This window comes from Lagenorhynchus albirostris, chromosome 9 (assembly GCF_949774975.1).
Source record: "Lagenorhynchus albirostris chromosome 9, mLagAlb1.1, whole genome shotgun sequence".
In the NCBI taxonomy this organism is placed as follows: Eukaryota; Metazoa; Chordata; class Mammalia; order Artiodactyla; family Delphinidae; genus Lagenorhynchus; species Lagenorhynchus albirostris.
Window position 1 is genome coordinate 38,036,442 of NC_083103.1, and position 14,800 is coordinate 38,051,241.

Sequence of the window (14,800 nt, forward strand, 5' to 3'; positions counted from 1 at the left end):
GGTGACCTTGGGCAGGGTCCTCAAAACAGGGGGTTAACTCTCTCCCTATTACTGTGCTCCCCCAAACACACACACATGCACATCTGAGCTAAGATTTAATATATAAGACCTGCTGCCCCCTCCCTCAGATGCTAAAACATTGAGTGTTTTATCTCAGTAACACATCCACCAGGCCTGTGCCTACACACAGCCTTTCTCTGCCATGGACACTTCAGTGCCCACCCTCCAGTCCCCTTTGCCCACCGGAGTCAGCTGGGCAGACACTCCTGCCCCCTCCCCTGCCCGAACCTCCATCCCTGGGCTCCAGGGGGCAGGAGGCATGGGATGTGGAGCAGTGGAGGAGAGTGGGGCAGCAGAGGCAGTGTTTGGACTGGTAGGGTGTTGGTGGGTAGCTCACACATGGGGGAGAGGCTCTGCTTTAAATTCCCAGCTCTGACCCCTCCCCTCATGCCACAGCCTTGGTTCAGGCCTCTGAGAACAGAGCCCAGCAAAAGCAAGACGTGTCTTCCAGCGTAGATGGCTGCTACTGGTGTCTCCCTTTGGGGCTCAATTAAAGCAGCAAGGACCCTTAGAATTTACCAGACCCCCTCTCCCATTTTATAGTTGAGGAAAGTGGTCAGAGAGGCCATCTGAGGGGCCAAGGTCGGCAGCAGGGTGCCCTTTCTCCCTGGCAACAAGCTGCTGTCACTAAAGGGGAGTGGCTGATGAAGACACACCCACCTCTCACAAAACTTGTCCTCGCAGATCCCCCCGTAGACCCCTTCTCTGCCCCGGCAGGTCCGAGAGGAAGCATAGGCAGAAGCCCAGGGGCCCCGCAAGCACCCTCTCCTTTTGACGAGGCAGAAGGACAGGCTCTATTCCCAGGAGCAGGTCTCAGAGGGATCACAGCCCCCTCCCCAACTATCTACCAATTAATTAGCCATAAACGTTCCCCCTCGGCCATCTCCCCATGGCCTGAAGCTGCTCCCTGGGGAGGGGTGGTCTGTCTCAGGCAGCAGACCAGGTCTCAAGCCCTCTTCTGTGGGCCCTGGCTGGTTCCAGGTGGCCCTTAGCTGGGAGAGAGGAAGGGCTCTAGCTTCCCTCCCCACACCAACATCTAAAGGACAGTTCACACTTTCACCCTGTACACCTGCAGAGACGCAAATATGCACACACAGGCACTCCTGCACACTCAAACATACACACATGCTCACTCATTCCCACTACATACCTTACCCACCCAAATATACACCACCACACTTACATAAATATACACACACAATCTACTCATACACACAAACACACCCATTCATACTCACCCATACACATTAAATTTGTAATACAGACACAGACTTTACATATGTACAAAGCTAGTCACCCTTCAGGAGAGTCACTCTGTCGCTTACACGCGCGCACAAACACCCCCCTTTCACTTCTGACTCCCTAGGCACCAGTTTTCGAATCCACCCCTGCCCTCGGGAGGCAGAGGACCTTGACTTCCCCGCCCCGCTCTTCAGATGGGTAAGTTGTCACTTACCCGCGCGTAGCGGGATGAGTAGGGGTCCTCGAAGAGCGCCCAGATGCGCGGCTGCCAGCGGCGCCAGAAGCCGCCGGGCCGGCCGTCCGGGGAGTCGCTGAGTGCCAGGCGCTTGGTCATCTCCAACTCGTCCTCGCCGTCGCCTGAGTCGCCGGGGCCGTCGGCGTCCGCGTCGTCGGCGCTGTTGTCCAGGGGCGCGCCGCCGAAGCTGTCCAGCGCCTCCTCGGCGTCGCGGTGCTGGCGGTACGTCATCCAGCAGCAGGGCTCCACGTCGGTCTCGTCGATGCCCCAGAAGGCGAGCTCCTCCTCGTAGAGTGGCCCGCACACGTCGGCAGGGCAGTGCAGTTTGCCAGTGCGGTAGTAGTTCAGGATGTGCGCGAAGACGCCCGGGTGGCGGTCGAAAAAGAACTCGTCGGCGCGCGGGTCATAATCGAAGTGGCTGTGGGCGTCGGGCTCTGCCAGCCAGGCGAGCCGCGTGCCGGGCAGCGTGCGCAGCGTCGAGCGGTACGTCTGGTGGCGCGTGCCGCCCACGTTGATCACGATGCGCTCGCTTTCGTCCCCTTGGCCCATCGCGGCGCCTCCTTAGGCATGGCGCGGCCCAGCGACACCCATGGGAGCGGCCGCCAGGGGGAGTTGGCGCCGGGGAGGGGGGCGCGCGACCTCCTCCCCCCTCCCCCCAGCCGTCGGGGGGACAGAGGACCTCGGCTCTGGCTACCCCCAGAGCGACTCAAGCCCCTCAGGGCGCTTTCTGTCGGGTGCTGGTCCAAGGGCGTGTGCGCGGGATCCCCAGGGTCTCTAGGCGCCAGATGTGGGAGGGAGCTGGTCCGGCTGCGGAGGAGGCAGAGGAGGAAAGAAGGGAGGGAGAGAGGGAGGAGGAAGGGGGCGGCGGCGCTCAGCGGCGAGCCCCAGGAGGAGGGAAAAGAGGGTGGGGGGGCCGGGTTCCCGTCCCCATCTCAGCGGGAAAATGGAGAAATCGACACAAAGCTTTTGGGGGGAAGGTCAGCTGCTTCCAGGGCCGGTCAAAGACCAGCCCCTGGAAGGGGGAGGGGAGGGGAGGAGAAGGAATCTGGAAATTCGCGCTCTGCTGTGAGGTGGTCGCCGCAGCGCGCTCTCGGCGTGGGGGAGATGGATGCCCGCTGCCTTCCTCCCTGCGTGGACCGGCTGCGCAGGGCGGACTCCGGCCCCCTCCCTCTCCTTGCCTGGCTGCCTGCTCCCCGCCGGCGGCGGGCGCGCCCGCCCGCCCGCCCTCCTCGCTCCTTCTCCCCGCCTCTCGGAGGAGATGGCGGGCCCCCTGGGCAGGGGCACCAGGGTTGCTGCTCCGTGCTGCTGCTGCGGAGCGCTGCGCTCGGTGCGCTCCGGCTGGACCTGGGGCTCTCCGCTGGGCTGCGCTCCGACTCGACTCCGGCGGCGGTGCTGAAGGGACAGCTCCGGGACTGTTGCGGAGCTCCGCGGAGCCGGGAAAGGGTTCTCCGGGCTGGGCTCCGTCTGCGGGGCCGGCGGGCACTGACTCCGGTGCCTCTGCGCCCTGCTTGTGGCAGGCTGTTGGCTGTGCCGGCCGAGGCGAGGGGGCCGCGGCGGTCGGACCGGGGAGGCGGGGGTGGCGGGTCCGGGCGCGGCGAGGCAAGGCTGGTGAGGCCGGGGAGGCGAGGCGCGGAGCGGCCGCCGCCGCCGCGACGCCGCTGCTGCCGGGGCTGCTGCTCGGCTAGCTGGCTCGCTTGCTCGCTCGCGCGGTCCGCGTCCAGCCCGCCGCTCTCCGGACACTGGCACACGGCGCGCGCAGCCGCACTCGCCCCCGGAGGGAGGTGCCGCGCTGGGTCCTAAAAAGCCCTGATTCCGCGCCCCCCTCCCAGCCCCGCGCGGAGCCCGGCCTCCCTCAACCCCGGCGCTGGGGGCGCCAGCCCGGCACCGATCCTGCGCCTCCGGGGGACCCGCCGACGCTCCGCCCCCGGGGAGCGCCACTCAGTGGGCGGGGGCTCCGGGAGACGTCTCAACCCGCGCCCCAGGGTCAGACCGAGGTGAGAAGGGCGTCGGTACCCGCCCCTGTCTTTCCAAACTAGGGACTGTCTGATTCCCTAGTGAAACAAGACGGCCCTGACCGCTATCAGAGAAACCTCGACCCGCACCAGTATTGACCGCTCCAAGCAGCTGTTCAATAGCGACCCTTGCAGGGAACCTGGAGCCCCCATGACGCTTCCATAGGTACCCTCTTGCATGGATTCCAAAATAACACACCCCGCGCTCCCCTATACACAGCACACACCTGTACTAGGTTGTGTTGTCCTCTAAGCCCTCTACTAAAAACCCAATAATCTTGGACCCCTATTAACCCCTTTCGACCCTTTTCTGACCCTGGGCCCTTCTTAACTCCAGGCTGACTCTAGTCTCCCATGAGTGTCACACGCTCTGCCATCCTGATCCCAGCTCACTGATCCTCCCACACTAGCCCAGGATCCTTAGGTGAGGATCCCTTGTGAAAAGGGCATTCTGTCCTTAGAGGTCAGAAGAAGCAACTGCCTCTAGTGGTCGTGAACGTTGACAGCCCCCCTTTCTCCGTAGGGCTTCAGCTGCCCTGGATGGGAAGCTGATGCTGTGTCTGGGGGCTGGATAGGAGCAGACCCCTGCTGTGATTCCTGGCTTCGCAGTTGATCCTGGGGTGGGAGTTGCAGTTTGGGCCTCCGAGGCTTCCTGGACCACGTTTGCTGGCGGTGCCTCAGTTTACTCAATCGAGCAATCACTCCTTCACTCCTCACTTGTTCCAGGCTCTGTCCCAGGCACAGGGGCACAAGAGACCCTGCCCTCCAGGGGCTCCGGGCAGTCAGGGAAGTGGGCAGGTGGGTCTGGGCAAGGCTGGGGAGGTCAGGCCCAGCTCCAGGGGTGGCCGCACTTGGAAAGAGACTTATTGATCCAGCCCAGCCCAATCGAACACAAGGCTGCCTGGGCAAAGGGCTATTTAATTAAGAAGATGTGAGCTCTTATTTACCTGTCGGCACTTGCTAATTGCGCAGACAGCTGTCCCTCGACACTGACCCACAGACCTGGTTGTGGGCCTGGGGACGAAGCTGTGCAGCAGACATCTCTCTCCTCACTTGGCCCAGCGAAATCTGTGTGTGCTGGGGCAAAGGTTTGGAGGAATGGAGAGGTTTGGAGAGGGGCGAGGGGCAGAGCAAGAGATGAGGGGTGGGAGAAGGACAAGGGGAAAGACAGAGAGGCAGAGTTATGGCAGAAACAGGGGCAGAGATGGGCAGAGGCAAAGAGAGAGCTGGAGTCTGGGGCCAGAGATTGATCTGTGTTCTTCTTATGAATGGGGGCTTCTTCCCCTTCAATACAATTATTTCAGAGTAATACAGGGATGAGAGTGCATTTCAGTGTCCCTCTCACCCTGACCATTGTGAGCCCTGTCCCCTACCCATGAGGAAGCCAGACCCAGTGCAGCTCAGCTTGGCTCAAATTCAGATTCCCAGGACACAGTTCTCTCAGAAAGTTCTGCCCCAATCCAAGGAGGTAATAAAACAGAGAAATGGAGTCCCCTCACACACACACACACACACACACACACACACACACACACACACACCCCTGGGAGAAATCAAGATGGGGAGAGACAAGACAGAGGCCTCGCCAAACCTTCCCTTCCTTCCAGCCAGTTGTCTAGTCCCTCTTCTCCCCATGAAGCCCTCTGCGATTCTGCCAACCATAGGGGCCCAGGGTTCCACCTCTTCCCTCTCCTGCAGGACCACATGGATCAGAGTACAGCTCCCTAACCTTCACTGTAGCTTATTTTATTTCCCAGTAAAAAAGGACTATCAGGTCCTCCAAGCCTCCTTCTTGCTTGCTTCCTCCACAGTGCCCAGCGTACACTAGCTCCTCATTAAGGGCTGGATGATTTGAGAAAGGCCAGGAGAGAGGCTAGGATCCTAGCATCCTAGTGTCAGAGGCCATAGGAGTCTGGAGCCCTTAACCCAGGCTGAGTCAAAGGGAGACTTACCCAGGGTTTCTCGGGGAGTCAGTGCAGGGCCCACTCAGGCCACTACCCCATGGTGAGCCATAATGGGGAACTGAAGCATGACCCAGATGGTGGGGAGAAGCAGAGGGAGAGGCAGAGAGAGGCCAAGGGCTCCTAGAAGGGGTAAAGTTGGGTTATTAGGGGCCCTGGTCAGGCCTGGCCCTGAAGGGCTAGTAAAAGAGGCAGGCCAGGGTTGGAGGGAGGGGGAGCGTGCAAGTGTATCTATCGCACCTAAAATCCCCTACGAGGCAAGCAGAGAAGGCTCAGAGAGAGGAGCCTTCCAGGTGGGAGAGGGTAGCTGCCCATGAGGTGCTCCACGCTGTCCCACTTTAGGATTCTTACCTTCATCCTTGATGACACCCCAGGCCTCAAAGGCTCTCCCCCTTCTCTATCCTAAGCAGGGACACAAAAGTCCCTTCTCTCACTTCCCCTTCACACTGTAAGGAGGCTGGCATTTGCAGAAAGCCTAGAAAAATCAAGAGGGCAACATAGGGAAAAAAAGGGAAAAAGCCCCAAAGAAATGGGGTAGGGAGGGAGAATCGCTGAACTGAGCCTTAGCTTCTTACCAGCAACCACTAACCACAGACCCTCAGCCCAGCTGAGGACCTCACCCCTTTCCACTTGTGAGCGATCCCCCTTATTCACAGCCATGCGCCCCCTCCCTGGCAGAGGAAAGCTGTGGCCCCGTGCCAGAGGCTCTTTGGGATCACTGGCTGTTGAGGGGTGGGGAGCAGCGCAGGGTGCAGTGAACTACCAGTGGGGTGGTGTTATTCAGTGGCCAAGAGCAAAACCTCTGGAACCGAGGTACCTGTATTCAAATCCCAGCTCCACCATTGACAACCTATGACCTTGGGCAAGTTATTCAATTTCTCTATACGTCAGTTTCTTTATTGATGGATATGCAAAATAATAAGCCCTATATCATAACACTTCAGCTCTATAATTTCTCTTGTTCAGGCTGGAGGAGGGGGCTGATGAGAGGGGCTGGAGGACGAGCTGGGGCTGGGTATAGACAAGAAAAAGGTGAAGGGAGTCCTGAAGCCAAGTTTGGCCTATGTTCTCACACCTGGCATTTGCAGGCCTTAGATCTGGTCCTGCTAGGCTCTGGAACTGGCTTAAGTCCAAGCCCCAGGCCTTGGTCCAGGTTGGCCCATGCCATATGCTCTCTCCCAGGCCCAGAGCCTTCACATTCCTGGTGGGTTGGGGTGCCATCTTGTGGCCACATCTGGAAACTAACCTAACCGGGGCACAGAGCCGGCTTTGGAGCGATGATAAACAGTGCAAGCGGCAGGCTATCTTTTCCACAGATCAGAGCTCCTCTCTCCAATGGACAAGGGAGGGTGAAATTAGAAGTGCCATAGCGGGAAACTGGTGACTGTGGCTGTCAGATCTATAGCTTGAGCACTGACCCTGCTACCTAAGCTGGGAATGGGGTGTACAGTTGTTCCTTTTGTTCCTTCCTGTGACCCCTGGGCAAGTGGATCCCAGATCTCTTAGGCCAGGGCAAGTCTAGAAAGGGGCCAAGGTAAAGAATGCTCCGGGCAAGTGCAGAGTTCGTCAATCTCTGCGCATTTTGGACCAGATAATCCTTTGTTGTGGGGCTGTCCTGTGCACTGTAGGATGTTTAGCCGCACCCCTGGCCTCTGCCCACTAGATGTCAGTAGCACCCCTTCCCCATTCGTGACAATCAAAAAGGTCTATGGACACTGCCAAAGGTCCCTTGGGGAGTAAAATGTCCTCCGTTTGAGAGATTTGGGTACAAATTTCATTTTGCTGTTTACTAGCTGTGTAAACTCGTCACTTTCCCTCTGTAAGCTTCTGTTCCCTCATCTACGTAAAGCGAATAATATTTTGTGAGGATTCAATGAGATACTGTCTCTCATTTAACTTCCTCTCCTTCCCTCTTCCCCCCTCCCTCGGACTGCCCACCGCCCCCAAACCCTCTGTGACCAGCCTTTACCCCATGTCTCCCTCATGGGCTCCTGCCATTCCCAGCAGCGTTGGTCCCTCAGAGTGGCAGTATGGCCCCAGGGGCAGAGCATCAGCCCTCCCTGGGCTTGACTTTGGGGAAAATGGGCCTCAACACCTCGCCTCTCACTGCTGGCTGTAGGAGCTGGGTGGGGAGCAGGGAACGATGATGGTTGTGGTGAGGGATGCAGAAGGATGGTCAGGTGTGCATGTGTGTAAGAAAGACAGGTGGGTGTGGGCACTACTGCGGGTGGCCCTGGCAGGACCAGGTAGGGGCGGCTGAGTTCTCCCGGAAGCAGCTGGAGATGTGTGGCTGCCCCAAGCGTCTTCCTCCCTCTGCGACTCCTTTATAGGAGCCTTGTGCGGTCTCCTGTGTGTGCTCCTGGTGGGCCCTCGTGCCTGAGTCAGCCTGTAGGTGAGCCTGGTTGGCAGTGTGCAGGGCTGGGTCCAGGTTCTATGAGGCCTGAAGTTTAGACATTTGGGGGAGGGGTCACATTAAAAAAAAAAAAAGAACAGAAGGTTGGGTACAAAAGTGAATATTTATTTAGGCTTTGAAATCAGGACCAAATGTAAATTTTAGAAAGCTGACTAAAAATGTTTAAAAATCCAGAAAAAATAGCTTAATATTGTTATTAACTGCTTGACACACCTACATAATACTTTTAAATAAGTTATATTTATTTGGAAGCATTCATAATGCTGACAAAAACAGTTGCAACTTTTTCTTGCAATTACAGAATGATGTTCAGTTAACAAAACAACATTCATTTTATTACAGCTGTATCGAATATGACTGAAAATGAAACACTCATCATCTTCCCCTATAGCTGTTTTTTCTGTGCACCAACATGATCCTGCGTTACGTTTCCGTGCCACTTTACAGCTCCCATATTATATCAGGCCAGGTTTGTGGCTACTGAAAATACCACCGGGACAGGGCCACTTAAAGGTACATTCATGAAATGCACAGGACCCAGAGTAGCCAAAACAATCTTGAAGAAGAACAAAGCTGGAGGACTCATACTTCCCCATTCAAAACTTACTACAAATCTACAGTAAACATACTGTGTGCTACTGGCATGAGGGTAGACACGCAGATCAATGGAATAAAATTGAGAGTCCAGAAATAAACCCATACTTTTAACGTCAATTAGTTTTTGCCAAGGGTGCCAAGACAATTCAATGAGGGAAAGAATAGTCTTTTCAACAAATAGTGCTGGGACAACTGGATATCCACATGCAAAAGAATGAAGCTGGATCCCTTCTTCACACCATATAGAAAAATCAACTAAAACTGAGTCAAATACCCAAATGTAGGCACTAAAACTATAAAATGCTTCCTTGGATTAGGTCATGGTTTCTTAGATATGATGCCAAAAACACAAGCAGCAAAAGAAAAATATAGATAAATTGGACTCCAGCAACCACAAAAGACTTCTGTGCTTTAAAGGACAATATCAAGAAAGTAAAAAGACAACCCACAGGATGGGAGAAAATATTTGCAGACCATATATCTGATAAGGGTCTAGTATCTAGAATATATAAAGAACTCTCATAACTCAACAATAAAAAGACAAATAACCTCATTTTAAAGTGGACATAGGATTTGAATAGAAATTTCTCCAAAGAAGATATACAAATGGCCAATAAGCACATGAAAAAATGCGAACATCATTAGTCTTTAGGGAAATGCAAATTAAAACCACAATGAGATACACTTCACACCCACTAGGACTGCTAGATTAAAAAGACAAACAATAGCAGTGCTGTTGAGGATGCAAAGAAATTGGAACCCTCATACATTGCTGATGGGAATGCAAAATGGTGCAGCTGCTTTGGGGAAGACTTTGGCAGTTCCTCAAAAATTTAAACATAGAGTTATGATATACCCAACAATTTCCCTTTTAGGTATATACTCAAGAGGATTAAAACCATATATTTACATGAAAAGTTGTACATGAATGTTCATAGCAGCATTATAATAGCTAAAAAAATGGAGACAAGCCAAATATCTATCACCTGATGAATGGATAAACAAAATATAATGTATCCATGCAGTAGAATATTCTTCAGCTATAATAAGGAATGAAGTACTGATACATGCTACCACATGGATGAACCTTGAACACATGCCAAGTGAAGGAGGCCATACACCAAAGGCCACATAGCGTGCGATTCCATTCATATGAAATGTCCAGCATAGGCAAATCCATAGGGACAGGAAATAGCTGAGTTGTTGCCGTGGGCTGGGGGGAGAAAAGGGAGTGGGGCGTGACTGCTAAGGGGTACGGATTTCTTTTGGGAGAAATGTTCTGGAATTTGATAGTGGTGATGGTTGCACAAAGTTGTGAATATAATACAAACCACCAAATTGGACACTTTAAAAGTGTGAGTTTTATGGTATGTAAATTATATCTCAATTTTTTTTTTTAATTGGGAAAAGTTAAAGAAGGATCAGTAAACCAGAGGGCTATAAATAATTTGCTTATGCTAAGAAAAATCTGTCATGGTTCCAGCTCCCTTATCTGTAAAAGACCGATTTTGTTAGCTTTTTCTTTGAAATGCTTTGAGTTACTAAAGAATTTCAGAACTGGGACATACCTTTTTTTGTTTGTTTGTTTTGCAGTACGCGGGCCTCTCACTGCTGTGGCCTCTCCCATTGCGGAGCACAGGCTCTGGACACGCAGGCTCAGCGGCCATGGCTCAGGGGCCCAGCCGCTCCGCAGCATGTGGGATCCTCCCGGGACCGGGGCACAAACCCGCGTCCCCTGCATTGGCAGGCGGACTCTCAACCACTGTGCCACCAGGGAAGCCCCCGGGACATACCTTTTAAATTCACTACTTCATTACACAGAGAGAGAGCCCAAGTCCAAAAGGGTTAAATCACATTCCCAAGGTCTCAGAATTGGTTAGGGGCACAGCCAGGCCTAGATCCCAGGAATTATGTGGCCATTGACATCATCTGGGACTTACTGCCCCCTGTTACTGGGAAAGTTCTATATGAATTAAAACTCACTGTTAAATGTTGTCTAAAAAAAATTAAAAAGTTAACTATACAAAAATGACCCTGTACTGTATAAAAATGACTATTAGACAGCCTCCCATTTTTTTCCCCTTAGTACTAGTAAGTTGGGTGCAGGGGATTTAAGTGTTTTATAGATGAGAAAAAAACTGAGCTAGAACCAAATTGTTTTTCCCATCATTAGCACCATCACCATTTTTGTCTTTCTCTTCCTCCTCATACTTTCTGCCTTGATAGTATGCATTATTGCAGCTTGCTCTTTTTCCTTGCCTTTTTCAGTCTTGCCTACTCCTTTCCACTTGCATCAGGCTGTATATTCTTTAAGTGCCTCTTCAGTGTGATTCTATAATATCATTCTCTATACAGAGAATTGAGAGCTAATTCAGATAGTTCAGTCTCTCCTTCCAACATGGTTGGTCAAAACTTGTTTGATATCACTAATAATTTAGGGGATTTTCTTTCAGGCTCACCACTCTATTGGAGATGTCTATTGGAAATTGTGCCTAAAATGTACACTTTTAGGATTGTCAAATTTGGCAGAAACTCCATCAAGTTTCTTTCATCTGTGGACTGTAAGAGTTCAAGGTATATTGAGTTTTCCTGTGCGGTGACTAGATTTAAATGCTTTTAAATTGGCAGGGTTCATTTAAAAAGTTTGTTGATGCTAAGGTCTCATTATAGTGGCATATTGTGAATTTTATTCTGTCTTTGTTGGTGTCAGTATTTTGCGTTAGACCAGCAAAAAATTTAAATCGCTTTCCAATATGTTCATATAATTCACTCTTCTTTGTTCATTAGATTGTCAAACAATGCAAGAGGCTTTTCAATAATTCCTTTAAAAAGTTATCACTTTCTTTTAATAAACTGCTTTTGGGCATGATCTAAATAGATGTTGGGGTACAATTGTCTTCTCAATGTCAGAATCATTGTAATTTATTTCACTGTTCATTGTCATTACTTCTGTTTTATATTTCATTGATTTAAAATATATTCCACTAAACCCAAACAAGATGAATACCTTTCGAGGGGACCCCAACATGCCTGTAAATGCCACCCAACACGGGGGAGAGGTCAGAATAGAGACAATGGTCATAACCAGTTGGCTAAAATATTTTACTTTAGAAAATTTGAAAAGAAACTAGACCGTGTGAACATATCTCTAGGGCCTTTCCCAGTGCCTTAGAAGAAGCTCATGCAAGGGACAAGGACTTGAAGCTTAAACTTCCTTGGCATCAAGGTACACCAGCCTCTGGTGGTATGCTCTGGGGACATGTGTGCTCTTGTATGAGCACGTGTGTGTACAGACATGCAGATGTCTCTATGGAGAGTGTGGCCCGGTGTCTCCTCAGATCCAGCCCAGGTGAACATGGCCCCAAGAGCAGGGATGTTTCATCTACACTGCAAATGGGGTTCAGCTAGATGTCCTCCCCCCTTCCCAGGCCAGGAGGGGACCTCAAATCCCATCATCCATGGGGTAATCCAAGCTCTAGCTGCTCCCCTCCCTCCTGATGCTCTCTCCTTCCTTCCTCTGCAGAAGCTACAGGGCCAGGCAGCTGAGAGTGCAGTCTCTGGAGCCTCACTGCCTGGGTTCAAATCCTGCCTCATGATCTAAGCTGGTCCAGTTAGAGCTCTTCCCTGGAAATTTTCTAAATGGAGTTAAGCAGTGAGATCTAGGTAATCCCCTGAGTTGCTGGAAAAAACCAATATGGACTAGGAGGGAGGGAAGGCAAGCAGAGGCAAGAAGGGGGATGTGTCGAACAGCAAGAGGGGCTCCAATCCCGGCTCTCGAGGCCCACGGGTGCTGTAGTGCTTGCAGTGCTGCTCCCTTATGCGAACTGCCCTGCGTCCTTCCAACATACCCCCTGTGGGGTTTAACCTTTTTAAATTGGATTTCTGCCCTGCACTGAGTCTGTCCCCATGACCTCTTCTTCTCCAGAGGTCTCCATCTTTATAACAGCACCATCGTCCACTGTGAAGCAAACCAGAGCCTGAAGTCACCCTTGGTCCCTCCTTTTCTCTCCCTTCCTTAGAGCCTCCATGCACAAGACTCTGTGAACAGTTCTGTAGGTTGTTCACTGAAAAAGCACACCTGGCCAAGGAGGTGGGTGGAGGCTGAAGTCCCGCCTGCTCTCTGTTTGCCTAGCCACGAACCCTGGTGCAGAGCAGTGTCCTTGGGAAAGAAGGGACACCTTTTTCTAATGCACACTAGCTCCCTGTAGGCTATAGTAACCCTATAGGCTGCTGGGGCCTTCTTCTTATATGTGGTTGGTTCCCTCAGCACGGAAGCTCTGCTTCCTCCTCCCTTTGCCTGATTACCGTCTCATACCTCATTATCATCTCTCACTGCGCCCTTTACTTTTCCTTATGGAGTTTCTCATCATGTGTAACATCTACAGATGTACTTATTCATTTGATTCTTTGTCTAATGGCTATCTCCCCAGTGGATTTTAAGCCGTATGAGGGTAGGGACTGTGCCCTCCAGGTTCTCCATTGAACTGTCAACACCTACACTTTATCTGGCACAACTGTCTCTACTCCTGTGCTTTCTCTCCCATCCCCAGTCACAACCCCAGTTCAGGCCATGTCATGTCTCCTCTGAGCAGCCCTGGTGGCCTCCTGACAAGTCTTCCTGTCTCAAGTCTTGTTCCCTCCTATCCATTCTGCCAGTCCAGACTGGCCTTTCTAAAATACAGATATGTTTGTATCCTTTCCTCGGTTAGATTCCTCTATGGCTCCCTATTGCCTTTGGGATAAAGCCCAAATAAGGTCCAATGTGGCCCTTTGCCCCATCTCACCTCTGGCCCCTCCCTGTGAGCACTGCTGGCCCCATGAAGGCGCAGTTTGCTTTCTGTCACCTCTGGGTCTTTGCCCTTTTGCTATTTCCCAGCTTGCAGCATCCTTATTTGGCGCCTCTTTCCTTACCTATTCCTTCAAGACTCTTATTAGGGGCTGCTTGCTGTCTATACCTTCTGTTCCCACTGCGTTCCTCTGCCACATACATCCCCATTATAGCACTTAATTCATCGTGATGTAACCAGCTGCTAAAAGATCCAGTCTCCCCAAATGTCTGGGTGCTTCCCAATGTCAGGAACTCTGTCCACCGGTCTCTGTTTTCACCCAGCATGGGACCTGGCATCTGTTGAATGAATGAATTCATGAATAAGCCCCAACGGTCTCAAGGGAGTGTAAAGAACCCCAAGGCACATCTGGGGAAGCAGCCAGATGAAAAGCAGAGGATCATTAGTAACAGAGCAGCCCTGGGTGGCTCCCCAGGGGCCCTGCACTGGGGAGAGCAAAGGCTCTCCCAGAGCAGAGAGCAGATCCTCTGCTCTGCCTTCTGCCATTATGTCTTGCTTGCATTCCCCAGGCCCTCTCCACACCCGCCCCTCCTTGGTAAGAAGAGCCCTTGAAAGTGGGCCTGTAGGGTTTTCAGGAAAAAAACGATCTGTAGGAGTGGGATGTAGGGGGAATTGAGGTCCTAGTGACAAGTGTATGTGAATTAGGGGGTGGGGTTGGGCAGAACTTTTGCCAGGCCGTCCATCCAGGGGTACCCTCTCAAAGGTACCTCTGTGTGTGTGTGTGTGTTGGGGGGATCTATGGGCGTTGTGGATGTGTTGTCTTCTTTTGTTTTGTGTGTGTGTGTGTTGGGGGGATCTATGGGCATTGTGGATATGTTGTCTTCTTTTGTTTTGTGTGTGTGTGTGTTGGGGGGGATCTATGGGCATTGTGGATGTGTTGTCTTCTTTTGTTTCTCAAGACACAGTTCAAATGGCGCCTCTTCCAGGAAGTCTTCCCCAGGCCCCTGACTAAATCAATGGCCCCTCCTCTCCCCTCAGAGTGTTTATCGCTTGATAAGAGCACTGATGCCATCTGTGATGATGCAGGTTTGCACGTGCCCCTCTCCTTGCAGGCTCTGGGCTCCTGTCTTATGAGATCTGGCAATGCCCGGATGCTCTAAGTGCTGGGTTTCTTAGAGTGGTCGCGTCTGTGCCTGTCTGGCATCCCCTTGTGATTACACCTATCACTGAGAGCCTGGAAGTACCCTACAGCTTACAGTGCTGCTTCACACTCATTCAGCTTTTCCTCATAATGTTGTGAGCACCTTATCACATCCTCTACCCATGAGGCTTCCGAGTCGCATCTGGGGGACATGACTTTCCAGTGATCCTTCTGGACACCATACCTGGCTTCACTCTGTGTGTGTGGAGGGGCATGATGCTCAACCGTGTACGCACTTCAGAATCACCTGGGGAACTTCTGAAAAATACTAATTCCTGGCCGGGTTATCTGC

General features: G+C 52.1%; 1 protein-coding gene across 1 annotated transcript in view; it reads right to left on the reverse strand.

Moving 5' to 3' along the window:
• KCNC1 (potassium voltage-gated channel subfamily C member 1) overlaps positions 1-2,086 on the reverse strand; it is a 42,843-nt gene extending 40,757 nt beyond the window's left edge. Inside the window, exon 1 of the mRNA XM_060159566.1 lies at positions 1,517-2,086. Within this exon, the coding sequence (XP_060015549.1) occupies positions 1,517-2,086 (570 nt within the window). The remainder of the gene's footprint in view (positions 1-1,516) is intronic.
• Between the last annotated feature and the right edge of the window lie 12,714 nt (positions 2,087-14,800).